This window comes from Mytilus trossulus, chromosome 7, assembly GCF_036588685.1.
Source record: "Mytilus trossulus isolate FHL-02 chromosome 7, PNRI_Mtr1.1.1.hap1, whole genome shotgun sequence".
Classification (NCBI taxonomy): domain Eukaryota; kingdom Metazoa; phylum Mollusca; class Bivalvia; order Mytilida; family Mytilidae; genus Mytilus; species Mytilus trossulus.
This window is the reverse complement of record NC_086379.1, coordinates 82501509-82515716: the sequence shown is the minus strand read 5'-3', so window position 1 is coordinate 82515716 and position 14208 is coordinate 82501509. Positions and strand designations below refer to the sequence as shown.

Sequence of the window (14208 nt, the reverse complement as noted above, 5' to 3'; positions counted from 1 at the left end):
AGGTTCGATTGAAAACAAAACAAGAGATGATTTCAGCTTTCCAATTGTGAACTTTCCATTTCTAAGTAGCAACATTCCAGCAGCACCTGCATACGGGGTATATATCTCCCAATTGATACTATATTCCCGTGATTGCATTTCCTATCATGATTTTCTTGATAGAGGGTTGCTGCTCACAAGGAAGCTATTAAACCAAGAGTTCCAAATGGTGAAGTTGAAATCATCCCTTCGTAAATTTGACGGACGCCATCACGAGTTGGTTGACCGTTATGGAATAACCCTTTCACAAATGATATCGGATATGTTCCTTACGTCGTAACTACAATCCCCTTCCATTTAATGAATGTGACCTACCGAATTAGACTATTTACCGGATTTGTTATCACATGAGCAACACGAAAGGTGCCACAGGTGGAGCAGGATCTGCTTACCCTTCTGGAACACCAGAGATCAGCCCTAGTTTTTGGTGGGTTCGTGTTGTTTATTCTTTAGTTTTCTATGTTGTGTCATGTGTAATATTGTTTTTCTTTTTGTCTTTTTTTCATTTTTAGCCATGGCGTTGTCAGTTTGTTTTAGATTTATGAGTTTGACTGTCCCTTTGGTATCTTTCGTCCCTCTTTTAAACATATCTTTGATTTCAAATGTTTGGCTTTGAGCGTTCCTGAAGAAGATAAATCCAGAAGAGCGCTTGGGAATTAATTAAACGTGTTGTTGTGAATTTTTTATCAGATACTATAAGAAATATATCAAAGATATATGTGTATATGTCCGTCTGAAATGGTTCATATGACATTGACATCATTTTCATTGATCATTGGTCCATGTTAAGATTTTGTGGTTTGATTTGTTTCTCATACATGTACTATTTGCAATAGAACCAATGCATTTGGTGTAAGGAATAATTGTACTTTTTGTATTTCACCATGAAATTATAATGCATTTTATTTATACATATTACCAGTAACACAGCATATACTTTGTTTGTACAATTACCATTATGCCAGCATGTACTTTGTTGTCTTCCCATTACCATCCACACAGCATGTACTTTATGTGTACACATTACCTTAAACGCAGCATGCAATTTGTGTTTTGATATAACCATTAACACAGAATGTACTCTAAGTGTATAAATTACCATTTACTCAGCATGTACTTTGTGTGTATACATTACCATTTACACATCATGAATTGTGTGTACAAATTACCATTGTCACATCATGTACTTTGTTTGTACACATTACCATTGTCACATCATGTACTTTGTTGGTATACATTACCATTAACACATCATGTACTTTGTGTGCACACATTACCATTTTCACAGCATGTACATTGTGTCTCTATTTACACTTTATGTATGCACATTACTATGAACGCAGTATGTGAATCGTTAATTGTGAAACTTTACTTGAGAAGTTTTCGTTGTTTGTCACTTGTCATATTTGTATTCATTTATTATTTTGTCCTAAATAAGGTTTTTGTTTGAGTTACTTTAATTGTTCCAAATATTGTCACATTGGGTGTTTTATAGCTTACTATATGGTACTAGCATTGGTATTTATGATGAGTTTATTTGCTTATTGTTGATGGCCTTATGTTGACACAATCTTCTTATCTTCAATTTGAAAGATGTCTTATTATCACATCTCCTTATTTCATCATGTAATGAAATACATATGTAAAATCCCATCTTGTTCTAGTGCAGACTGAACTTATGTTCGTAGCAAGGCATGCCACTGTACTGGAATATATCAGTCACGATCCAGCCTTTGATCCTATTCTCAAAATGATAAGTGGAATAGCAACAAACGTCGGCTAAAAATTATGTTAAGCATATCCTCCGATTAAACCTTTGATCTTCAATGGAAACAAGCTCGATTAATTGCCTTTTAAAGTATCTATTCTCTTTTTAAAGATGTCTTCCACAAAAAAAGGATAATCTATACCCCAGCCTCTAAATAACCTATTATAATCTTGACACGCGTCGCCGAACAACTTTACAACATTTTTTTAATTTCTCAACACCAGCCAGTGTCTTGACTAGTTTACACCAGTTTCCCCACATCTTTACACCAGCAATTTCTACACTTTCGAAACATTTTTACACAAGCCAGTTTCTAGACAACTTTACACCAGCCAGTATCTAGACAACTCAACACTAGTTTCTAGACAACTTTACATCAGTTTCTAGACAACTTAACAAAAGTTTCTAAACATCTTTATTTGAGCCAGGTTTTAGACAACTTAACACCAGTTTCTAGACAAATTTACACCAGTTTTTAAACATCTTTTCACCAGCCAGTTTCTAGACATCTTGACACCAGTTTCTAAAGATCTTTATCCAAGCCAGTTTTTAGACAACTTTGCACCAGTTTCTAGACAACTTTACAACAGTTTTTAAACATCTTTAAACCAGACAGTTTCTAGACATCTTTACACCAGCTTCTAAACATCTTAATTCCAGCCAGTTTTTAGACAACTTTACATCAGTTTCTAGACCACTTTACACCAGTTTTTAAACATCTTTACACCAGTCAGTTTCTCGACAACTTTACACCAGTTTCTAAACATATTTATTCCAGCCATTTTTAAACAACTTTACAACAGTTTCAAAACATCTTTATTCAAGCCAGTTTCTAAACATCTTTATTCGAGCGTTTCTAACAACTTAATACCAGTTTATAACCATCTTTATTCCAGCCAGTTTTTAGACATCTTTACATCAGTTTAGAAACATCTTTAAACTATCCAGTTTCTAGACAACTTTTCACCAGCTAATTTTTAGACAACTTTAAACCAGTTTCTTAACATCTTTACACCAGCCAGTTTCTAGCCATCTTTACATCAGTTTCCAAACATCTATTCAACAGCCAGTTCTAAACATATTTCCATCAGCTAGCTTCTTGAAAACAGAACATCATTTTCAAAACATCTTAATATCAGCCAATTTCTAGACAACTTTACAGATTCGAAACATCTTTACACCAGCTAGTTTCTTGAAAACTCTATGCCAGTTTTGAAACATCTTTATTACAGCCAGACCCTGAACAATAAACAAACTAAACAACGACTTCTAAGGAAGAGACACTTCAAAAGAGGACTTTCATGATTATCCAAAAAGATCATGCTTTTAAGGACTATTTGCTTGTGTATACTATCAGCTAACTCAAATTTACCATTTTAAATTTATGTAAACAGTGATCATAAACAAATTAACAAACGATTTTAAAAAAAAATAATTTTATTGCACCTCATTTGGCTGTTAACAAAAGACCTTTGTGATCCAGCAGGTCACAGAGGTTATGACACACTTCTTCTGTCTCTCTCTCTTATATTCATCCCTTCACATTGCATTATTCATAAGTACCAGTAAGACAGTAAAATATAAGTCTATTTTGGAAACAATTCATGTATGTCACAGTTGGGGTTATTTTTTTTCAAGAACACTATTAAGGATTTGTTTTTATTTTAAAAATTTTAAACACTTGAATTTGTAACAGATTTGCCTTGACATGTTTTTGCTGATGTTTTTTTTTAAAGCAAAATACATGTTCAATGCAAACTGTTTCATAGAAAGTAGACTTTTACACAATATAAAACTTATTTGTACTTCTAAATCTTCATTAATGTGACATAGTTATTGTTATTTGATATTTAAGAAGTGCACTAGAATGAACTGTGCCATTTATTTAAATACTACAGTTCACTCAGAATAGATTGATTAATGATTGTTGGTTGCTTAATGTCCAGTGGCAAATATGTCATGCATGTTAAAGATGACACTCAGCTTAGAATAAGGAAACCAAAAGCAGTATGTGTATAGTATATATAAGTGTACATTGACATTTGTATAGTATACAATGTCTAATTTCAGAATAAATGTGTCAAAACAATAATCTGGATAAACCTTGAACAAAACAATGGAAATATTTCATTAGATAAAAATAAAAACTATTGCGTTCATAAATCATGAATAAAATATTCATAAATCTTGATTAATATTCTAATTTATAATCAAACAATGTCACATAGGTTGACTCAAAACTTATAAACTGTTTAGCTTGAAATTTTGTTTGCCCTCCGTAAAAAAAAAGAAAAATGTTCCATAAAATGTCATATACAATTAACCTTCTTAAAAAACATTTGAATGGTATAAATATATTCACAAGATTAGACCACACACCTTAATATATAGATAATACTGCCCTTTTGCATAGATAAATTCAATGAAAAGCACCCTGGCCTGCTATATATATTCATGCTGTAAAATATAATAAAAAAAAAGATTTTGTAAAAATTTCAACAAAGGAAATGATTCTTAAGAATTTACTTTGACTATGATATTAACATATAGTGTATCAACTTATAATAGAAAATATTATTACTGAAACAACATTTCATTCAATTTGAAACATTTGTTGATATTTAAATAAACTTCTCTCTATAAAAAGGGACTAGTAATTTAATATATAACAACTACAACTCTTGTGTGTAATATATATATATATAATGGCACATTTAAAGAAGGCTGCAAATCTTAGAAAATGACACATTTATACGGATGTTTGATACATTTCATAGATATAGGAAGATGTGGTATGAGTGCAAATGAGACAACTCTCCATTCAAGTCACAATGTATAAAACAGATACACAGAGCCTTGGCTCACACCAGACAGCAAGCTATAAAGGGCCCATAAAATTTATGTTTAAATGAGAAATAATGCCCTTACAAACACAATTGACAAAAAACATTGAGTTATATAGCTAAAGAACCAAATCCCGATCCTTTTCCATTGAAAGCTATCATTGTGTCGAAAATATTTAATTTTTCACTCCTAGTCTTAATTTCTTTTTAACAAAGAACATAATCAATTAAAATAAAACAACTAAAAGATATATAAATGTTTTATAAAAATGAGTATTATATGATGAAAGCTTATATGTGCATATTTTAATGTGTCACAAGAAGATAAATATTTTTAAATTGTAGATTTCCTTAAACCTTGGTCATAAAATATCACAAAAACACATTGGTGAAATATACTGTATAATAATAAAGAATGAATTAATTAATGATACCATCTACAGATTATCCCCTCACATATGTGTAATAAATGTCATCAAAATAAAAACATAAAATAAGTGAATAATAAAACAAGTGCTAAACTCTTTCAATAAACAACAACAAAAAAATAAGTTATTAAATACATTACTCAACGGTAGAATTATAGTAGCTTAGTCATAAACAAAATGTATTATCAGCCACCTACCCTTGTTTACTAAAACAGGATAAGTTTGACAGGCCCTTCCATGTAAACCCAAAAGTAATCAGTGTAAATATAAAATAAGTCCTACGGTTTGCAAATTTAAATATCACAACAATAGATTAAAGAAGGACCTTATCATCTTCAACTGAAATTGTTCAAAATGGCATAATTTCTTTATTATTGTGCAATTTATATCATTAATCACCTGAGTAATATATTGGGGTAAAACAAGAGCTACTATAAGCTACTATATTTCTACTGAAATACAACGTGTATGATCCCAAAATAATGTACCAACTAAAATACAATGTGTACATCACAATCTATGATCCCTAAAACAATGTACTTAAATTCTATCATTAGTGAATAATTTAAGATAAATCAATCACTTACATTCATTATTAATAAACACAATTTTTTGGTGAATGGTGGAGTGCTATTATTCATGAAATTTATATATGATTCTGTCGCTTTGTGATAAGTTCATGTAAAGATACTCAATCAAGCCTGACTAACAAACACTAACAATATTGTAAAACATTATAAGTACAAACATATCACTAACCCTTCAACTGCATCTTCCAATGTTATTTTTAATTCCAGTAAGAAGTGATTTTGATAAAGACAACCTCTGGTTTATTGAAATTTCATCACAATTAATATACATATAATAAATGCACCCAATAATTTCTGAATTTACAGTATAAAGGAACCCATGTGATACTTGGAGACCTTAAAATGTACACATATAACAAATAAAATATGAGATCAACTGTGATTTTAAACTTTCGTTGTTAATTTTGTTTAATTTAATTAGTTTTAAGTACAAAATGTATTGTTTATCTCAGTCAAAAAACTACTACTCTCAGGAAAGAAGTCCTAAAGAAATAACTAGCATACAATAATATAATTGCACAGATTGTTTTACTCTATCACCTAGATAAACAAGTATACAGAAAAAATATCAAAATTAAGTAGTTCCTAATTTTTTTGGACAGAAGAATAATAAATTAAGTATACATATTTTTCATGAGACTTTTTCCTTCTTCAACAGAAACAGATGGTCTTCTGTGTCTGGTTCTTGATCCATATAGAAGTCCACACTGAAATCATAAACAATATGGTGATTAATACTCCGACCAACATCAATACGCTACAGATTTTGATGATGATCGATATCGTCTTCCAAGTCCAAACCATCTCGACTGAAAAGTATAAAATAAACGTCTGAACCAAACTGATCTAAACATTAAACAGCTCCTACTGTATTCATGGTATTACAGCAAATGTTTTGTTTCATAACTTTTTATCTTATTTAATAAGACAGAAAACCATATAAAGGTTGTACATACCTGCCAACTTTCACGATTTAGGCGTGTACTACATGATTTTGACCCTTTGTCACGATTGCACGATCGTGTTCCTGAAAAACCCTCTAAAACACGATTTGGTGAAAATATACACGAAAAATATTGTTGTTCCCGATTTTGAACTGTGTCCAATGGAGGAAAATCGTGTTCAGCCAATGAAATTGTGTGTTTCTCATGATCAAATTAATCAGCCAATCAAAAACGTTTTCTCTCAAGATTATTTTAACATGCTAGATATTGAACTTGTGTTGTATTCATCTGTTTGTTGGTCAGAATTGTAAAAACGTGAACATGGCAAATGATTTTTCAACTGCAAGGAGGTTCTTACACAGAATAAGAATAAAAGTATTGCTGATTGACAAAGTTCAATGATGCAGTACTACCATGAAGATAATAAATAGTAGTTTATTCACTAATTTATTGACATTACACTTGCTGTAACTTATTTTTATTTATGTATTCAATCATTTGAAGTATAATGTACTATTCATTATTTTGCACATGGACCCCCCCCCCCCCCCACATCAACATGAAGAATACCTAAAATGAGGGACTACCCTTAGTCAAGGGGTCACTCTTGTAAAAAATAAAACAGAAAAATGTAGATTTATTAACTTAGATATGGGAAATTCTGACATTATATTTGGAACAGCTTTTCTAAATGAAGAGTCCTATTATTTTGAAAAATAAAGAAGATATCAGGCCAAGAACATATCAAAATTCTTGGACATGACTGTTGACCATATAATACCAGATAGATCATAAGATGTATAGTTCTTTGGGAAAAGTTTCTTCAAATAATATGAATGTGTGCTCATTTGTACTTAAAAAGTGTTTTTTAATGTCCTAACATTGAGGGGGAATCCCCAGGTGTTGTTCCCAACCTGATAAAGATCCTTCTTTGTGTATAATTTTAAATTGGAAAAGTCACAACTATTTAGTATCCTAACACATGAAAATAATTCCTGGTCTTACAGCTACATGTTCATATTTTCTGCTGATATAATGACTAGAATCATGCAAATAAACTAAGAAAAAGGCATGTAAGCTCATCTTACAAATATGACACTTTTTCCAGACTACAAAACAGCACGCCCAAAATAGTCGTCGCAAAGAACTGTAACCTTTGAAATTGTTGGTGCGCGCTAAAACCCCCATGGGCATTTTCAAAAGTTGGCAGGTATGGTTGTACCCAACGCTTTCACTAAAATTAATTTGGCTAGTTTAATTTTCATAAAATTTGTCTAAGTACTTACTTTGATCCTTCAACTAAATATAAAAATTTCTAAAATTTTGAACAAACCATTTTGTCAGAAAAATTACACTGGTTATATAGCAGTTTGAAAAACACTATTTTTATCATTGAGAAGCTTAATATTCTTTTACAACACAATGTAATTAAAAAGTTTTAGCTGACTTTAAAGAGTTATCTCCCTGTAGTGTAAGGTACCAACTTAAGGCTTATCAAATATAAGATCAGGGATTTTCAGGGTATTTTGGGAAAATGCATTGTCTGTTCATAAAAATATATTGTTAAATAAATCGAAATTTTTACAAATTTTTACAAATTGGGAGAGAAGATATCATGTGATTACTATATAGACTTACCCTTGGTCGATGTTGTGTAAACAGGACAAACAAAATAAGAAACAGAAGTGTGACAAAGAGGACCCAGCTATAAAATCCCATTAGGTTGGTGTCGTCTGCTACAGGACTTCTATAATTCTTTGTTACAAACTTGTCTTTTATCAAAGGATGCTTGTTAAACATTGGTTCTGAAAGAAGATAAAGATGTAAACAATTAACTATTGATGGAACAATTTATGGAATATTTAGATAGATTGTTTGTTGGATTAGTTGTACATAGTTATTTATCATCTAATATGTTTCACTTCAATATCTTCAACTAACGGAGTCTCAAATCTCACTTCAGTCATGAATAAAAAATAAACCCTATAGTTTTAATTCAAATTTTTGCTGGTTTACATTAATTGTATACTATGATTTATGCTAAGTTGTCTAATATGCAAGACAGACACAGATAATATATAAGTTTCCCTGAGAGCTGCCATTACTATATTAGAATTATTACCATCCCAGAAGTCTCCTGTTTTATCAGCCACACTGTTAAAATCATCTTCATCAAAATATCCACCATCATCCGGACCATCAATGACTTTCTTAGTATCCTCTATAAAATCGTCCTTTTCATCTGCGATATCAATTCAAAGAAAAATATTAGGTTCAAGTGGTTTAGATCATGTTTTCAATTTTGAATAATATACAAATGTTTGCTAATACTGTAAGCTAAATATCATTTTAGCTAATTTGAGTTTCACAAATTTTGTATGAAAATGACTACATTTATACTATAATATAAAAAATAAATATTGACTGATTCAGTGTATTCAATACAGAATCATGGCAGACATTGAGTGGTTGTTGTTTTTTGCTGTTTCTTGTTTTTGGAATTATTGTTTTGCATAGTTTGTTTGTATGTTGTGCTATTACACCACTGTACAAAATTAGGGGAAGGGTTTGATGCTAACAAACCAGTTTAACCCTGCTACATTTTTTATATACCTTTCCCAAGTCAGGAGCTTGATTAAATTCAGTGGTATATAAATAAAGTGATTAGTTCTCTTGGTTGATTTTATAACTGAATATGTGGTTTGTTCATGTTGCAAGTTGAATGGTGACCTTTAGTTGTTAATTTCTGTGTCGTGTCATTTGATTTCTTGTGGATAGTTCTCTCACTGACAATCAAACCACAACTTCTTATTTTGATATTGAAATTTTTGCTCCTAGACATCCAGGTCATATAACAATCAATCAACCAGTATTACAGCAGGAGGGTTGGGGAAACTAGATGTAATTCTACTACATGCAGCAATTTTCAGTAACTTCGATACATACTTTCTAGCTCTTCCTCATTGTTATCTACATTGAGATCTATAGTTTTCTCCCATGGGTCTGGATCTGTGTCATCCCAAACATCTTTATTTTCATCAACCAAACTATCCTCATCAGTTTTTTGGTCATTAGATGGATCAGAATCTTGATCTTTATCCCACTCTACTAAATAATCATCATTATCAATTGTATTTCCTGTAAAAAAAAAGAAGACAAAGATTATGAAGATAATGTTCAGGTTGAAGGGGGGTATCATTTTCATTTGGAATTTTACTTCTTGTAAAAATTTCTAACCATGATTATGAATAATTGATAAAAATTAAACTCAATTGTAATTCAGAGAGCATGGATAATATCCAATATGTAAATACTTCCTAAATTACACTACAAATTAATGTTGTTTTGTTATATCAATGTTTCTTATGTGTTTCATTAGACATATTTAGTACTACAGTACTAACCAGGTTTACTTTTGACATTGACAAAATCTAATAAAGCAATAATCTGTTTGTAACACTTGTTAAAACTTCAGGGGACAAAACCTAATGTATAATTTACCCACACAGTTGCAAGACTGATTGCAGCAGGCTCATACATGTCATAATGGCATTTAAAATGAGCAACAGTTAAAGTTCATATACATGTTCCTAAATTCATAACTTAAGCTAACTAACTATTATACATATTTTTAGGGGGGCCAGCTGAAGGACACCTACGGGTGCGGGAATTCTCGCTACATTGAAGACCCATTGGTTGCCTTCGGCTGTTGTTTGCTCTATGGTCGAGTGGTTGTCGATTTGACATATTCACCATTTCCTTTCTCAATTTTATTCTGATTGTTTTTTTTTATTATGTAGTTTTAAAAACCATTTGTTAGACATATAAGTGATCATTTTCTAGATAGCATTTGTTTGAAATTAATTATCAGCTTAAAGCTTTTGTTTTGTGCTAATTTAACATTGATTATAATATAATCTATTTCCAGACTAAATTAAGTCAAACAGAGAGTATTTTATGCATAGCATAAAATAGGGTTTTGTAATTTGTTACATTTTGTCTTACTGTACATATTACCTGTTGTACTGATTATTGGTTGTACTGTAGTTCTGTAGCTAAACTCTGATCTATTCAATATCTGCAGTTGTGTTGTTCTATGATTAGATTCTTGTTGTCTGGAGTCCAGCTGTATTGGTGTCACACTCGTATCCTGTTTTGGTGTTGTGACTGGAATTAATTGCTGTTTTGTTTCTTTTTGTTCAATATTATTTTCATTTTGTTTCATTTCTTGATCAAAGTTCTGTGATTGTTCATGATACAAAGATTTTACTTCCTGGTTAGTTTCCTGATTAACTGGCTGTACATCTATCTGTGTCAATATTGATGTATTTTGTGTATTGACATTTGATGTTTGTAATTTGCCTGTCTCTTGTTGAGATTGAGGTATATGCTGCGACCCCTCCTGTTGGGATAGAAATACTTGTTGAGATTGATCTATTGCTGGAGCAACCTGCTGCTGAAACTGACTTTCATGCTGAAGAGAATGAGACACCAGTTGTTGTGAAGGGGTTTCATGTTGTTGTGAAGGAACTTCCGGTTTTAGTGATGGTGTTGCCTGTTGTAGTGAAGGGGTTTCCTGTCTTTGTGAAGGAACTTTCTGTTTTAGCGAAGGTGTTTCCTCTTTTAGTGAAGGAACTGACGGTTTTAGTGATGGAGTTGCCTCTTGTTTTGAAGGTTTTTCCTGTTTTTGTGAAGGAACTGCTGGTTTAAGTGATGGTGTTGCCTTTTGTAGTGAAGGGGTTTCCTGTTTTTGAGAAGGAACTGCTTGTTTTTGTGATGGAGTTGTCTGTTGTAGTGGAGGGGTTTCCTGTTTTTGTGAAGGAACTATTGGTTTAAGAGAGGGAGTTGCCTGTTGCAGTGAAGGGGTTTCCTGTTTTTGTACAGTAGTTGACTGCTGTTGTGACGAAGTTGTCTGCTTTTGCTTGGCAGTTGCCTGCTGTTGTGAAAGAGTTGTCTGTTTTTGTAAAGGGGCCACTTTTTGAGAAGGGGTCACTTCTTTAAGAGATTTGGTTGGTTGTTCAGACTGATTTCCTAGCTTTTGATCTAACACATTTTGATGCTGACTAGTCAACATTTGTTGAGGTTGAGCTCCTTGTGAGTAGCTTGTCTGCAGAGATTTATCTTGTGGTTGAAACTGAGTATCCTGTTGCTTAGGAATATCAAGTTGCTGTACTGGGTTTACTTTTGTCTGGGCCTGATTTGGTTGTTGCTGTGCTCCATGCTGCTCTGACAAATTCACCTCTTTATGAGTAATAGTCTGATTGTTATGTACATTTCTGATGTCTGTATTTGGGACTGGTTGTATAATCTGAAGATTTTGTTGCTTTTCAGCTTCTAATTGATCTCCTCCAGTTTGTTTTTCACCTTGGAGACTGCTGACCTCTATAACATAAAATTTTAATGCTATTTAACAATTACTTTAAAAACTAACAAATAAAAAAGACCACATCATCCACAGACCATTTTAGATATATATATAAATAGCAATCAGTTTCTATTTTATTCTACCAACAAAGGTCAATACCTAAAAGCTAAAAATCAAGACATAAATTTCAAACAAAGACATACAACAGACAACAATCAACACAAAGTCAAGATATTCTTATATTATATTATGCAGAACCTAATTTGGTTGTTAAAATAAGTATTGTATATCAGTCTTACATGCACATTAGTGTGTACCTACCTCCTACTTTTTGCTTTAAACCATAAAACTTTTAAACACACAACATAAACATTGACAAAACTGCACATGGCCAGTGCAGCTTCCAAGACAATCCAGCAAATGCATTGCACATGATCTCATTTCTGGCGGTCGGGAAGAGAAGCGCATAATTGAAGACTGTGGTTTTTAAAAAGATAAGTCAAAATGTATTATCTGAAATAACCCTATTTTTTTGCCAAAATCCTCTAAAATAAATGTTAGCATCAGTCAGGCAATCTGTAATATTAGAAAACTATTACTAATTGAATGGCTTCAATATACTACTTAACATAAAATTATGCTCTTACTTCATAGACAATGATAGAGTACCAGATGTCCTACCACAAAGTAATTAAGTTTGTTTGATTTATGAGGGGGGATAGGACCATTATCGGGACGCACAGATCAGGTGTTTTTAAGCTCAGGATTTCTGGATTGACCCTTTCTGGATCCTGAAATTCTTTATTTTGAATTTCGTGACAATGGGATTTCTTAAATTTACGCCAGGAATTTCAGGATACATGTTTTTAAACCCGGATTTCGGGATCAGTACCCCTCCTACCCCCACTCATTCATCTGATTAAGTTTAGACTGTGCATGTATCAGTTTACACATTATCACTATTCCTCTGCATACACCTAATCGCTATTAGTCCACCATTACTGGACATTACATGTAGAGTGGGGCGCTCATATTCGCCGTGGACACAATTTCGCCGTTTTAAGATTTTGAGGTGTAAAATCGTCAACGGATGGTTGAAATGGAAGAAATATACCGTTAAATTACATGAATTATATTTTTATAACAAATATGATTATTTTTGAAAATGAGACTAAATTTCGGCACTTACGGCAAAGGACCGAAAAATGGACAACGATTTTCAGCCAATTTTCTGAATGACAAAAACGACTTCAAAGAAGCATTCCTTAGTAATTCTTTGACTGAATGCCCTAAATTTCAGTTTTTTTTTAAACCCTTTCAAATGTCTGCTATTTGTCTGTAATGAAATTTATTCAATAAATATTGTTTAAAGATGCAGTTATTTGGTTTTATATAGACATGTAAAACCGGCGAATATGTGTCCCCCGTTGACAAAAAAATAGGTAATTTCAAACACCCTTTAATCCAACTTTTCAGAAGATTTTACTCAAAACAAACACGTTTTCAAGCTAAAAATATTTTGCATTTGAAGTTATCTTCGTACAGAAATATCAGTATACTTCAAAAACATAAAGACCTAAACATAAACTGAAGAAAACATGGAAAGATATGGCAAAAATGAGCACCCCACTCTAGGTCCTGTAAAATTTTGACAATAAAATATCTGACTTCATTAAGGAAAAGTGATTGTTGTATGACGACAATAGTTCAACAGGGACAGATTCTTGAGTCAGCTGGGAATATGATAAGGTGTATAACTGGACATCATAAAGTTCCAATAAAATATCTGACTGCACAATGGCAAAAAGATTGTCATATATGAAGTAAAAAGTTCAAGCGGAACAGATTCTCTGGTTATGCTGGACAGTTTTCCAAATAGCGATAAGGTGTATACATGTATGTACAGTTGTCCTCATATGTCGTGATATGAGTCATTGTCACAGACGTTTTTTTTTGGGTCATTCAGACTCGTTGGGTTGGTGTCTCATCAATACTCATTAGAATATACACCCTTTTATTCTTTTGTTTTTTTCATATCATTACCATTCTCTTCCTTGATAATTTCTCTACATTCATTGAGTTTGAGAACAAGAAATATAACTAAAATCAACCACGTCTTCATATCGATATTCTTTGATTTGTATTTTCAATGTGATTTGTCTGTTTGTTTATTTACGTTTTATAAAACATTTGCACGACCTCGAGTGACGTCCTCGGTTTTCTTTTCGGAA

The 14208-nt window shown here is 32.0% G+C and overlaps 1 protein-coding gene across 2 annotated transcripts; it reads right to left on the bottom strand.

Moving 5' to 3' along the window:
• Positions 1-3895: 3895 nt before the first annotated feature.
• On the bottom strand, positions 3896-14202 carry LOC134725988 (zonadhesin-like). 2 transcript variants are annotated; one of them, XM_063590337.1, is made up of 6 exons: positions 14021-14202; positions 10630-11994; positions 9559-9750; positions 8735-8854; positions 8251-8417; positions 3896-6477 (listed from the first exon to the last, which is right to left on the bottom strand). In XM_063590337.1, exons 1-6 carry the CDS (start codon positions 14097-14099, stop codon positions 6418-6420), a joined length of 1983 nt encoding a protein of 660 aa, XP_063446407.1. In that variant the 5' UTR covers positions 14100-14202; the 3' UTR covers positions 3896-6417. The 2 variants fall into 2 exon arrangements, with proteins under 2 accessions (XP_063446407.1, XP_063446406.1); XM_063590336.1 differs by having other exon boundaries at positions 3896-6375; positions 14021-14201.
• Positions 14203-14208: the final 6 nt, after the last annotated feature.

Excerpts from the sequence above, each read along its gene's own strand:
- LOC134725988 (XM_063590336.1), bottom strand. The coding sequence starts at position 14,099 with ATGAAGACGTGGTTGATTTTAGTTATATTTCTTGTTCTCAAACTCAAT. Across the intron at positions 11,995-14,020 it reads AATTATCAAGGAAGAGAATG|AGGTCAGCAGTCTCCAAGGT; the intron begins GTAATGATATGA and ends TTTATGTTATAG. Across the intron at positions 8,418-8,734 it reads AACAGGAGACTTCTGGGATG|AACCAATGTTTAACAAGCAT; the intron begins GTAATAATTCTA and ends ATCTTCTTTCAG.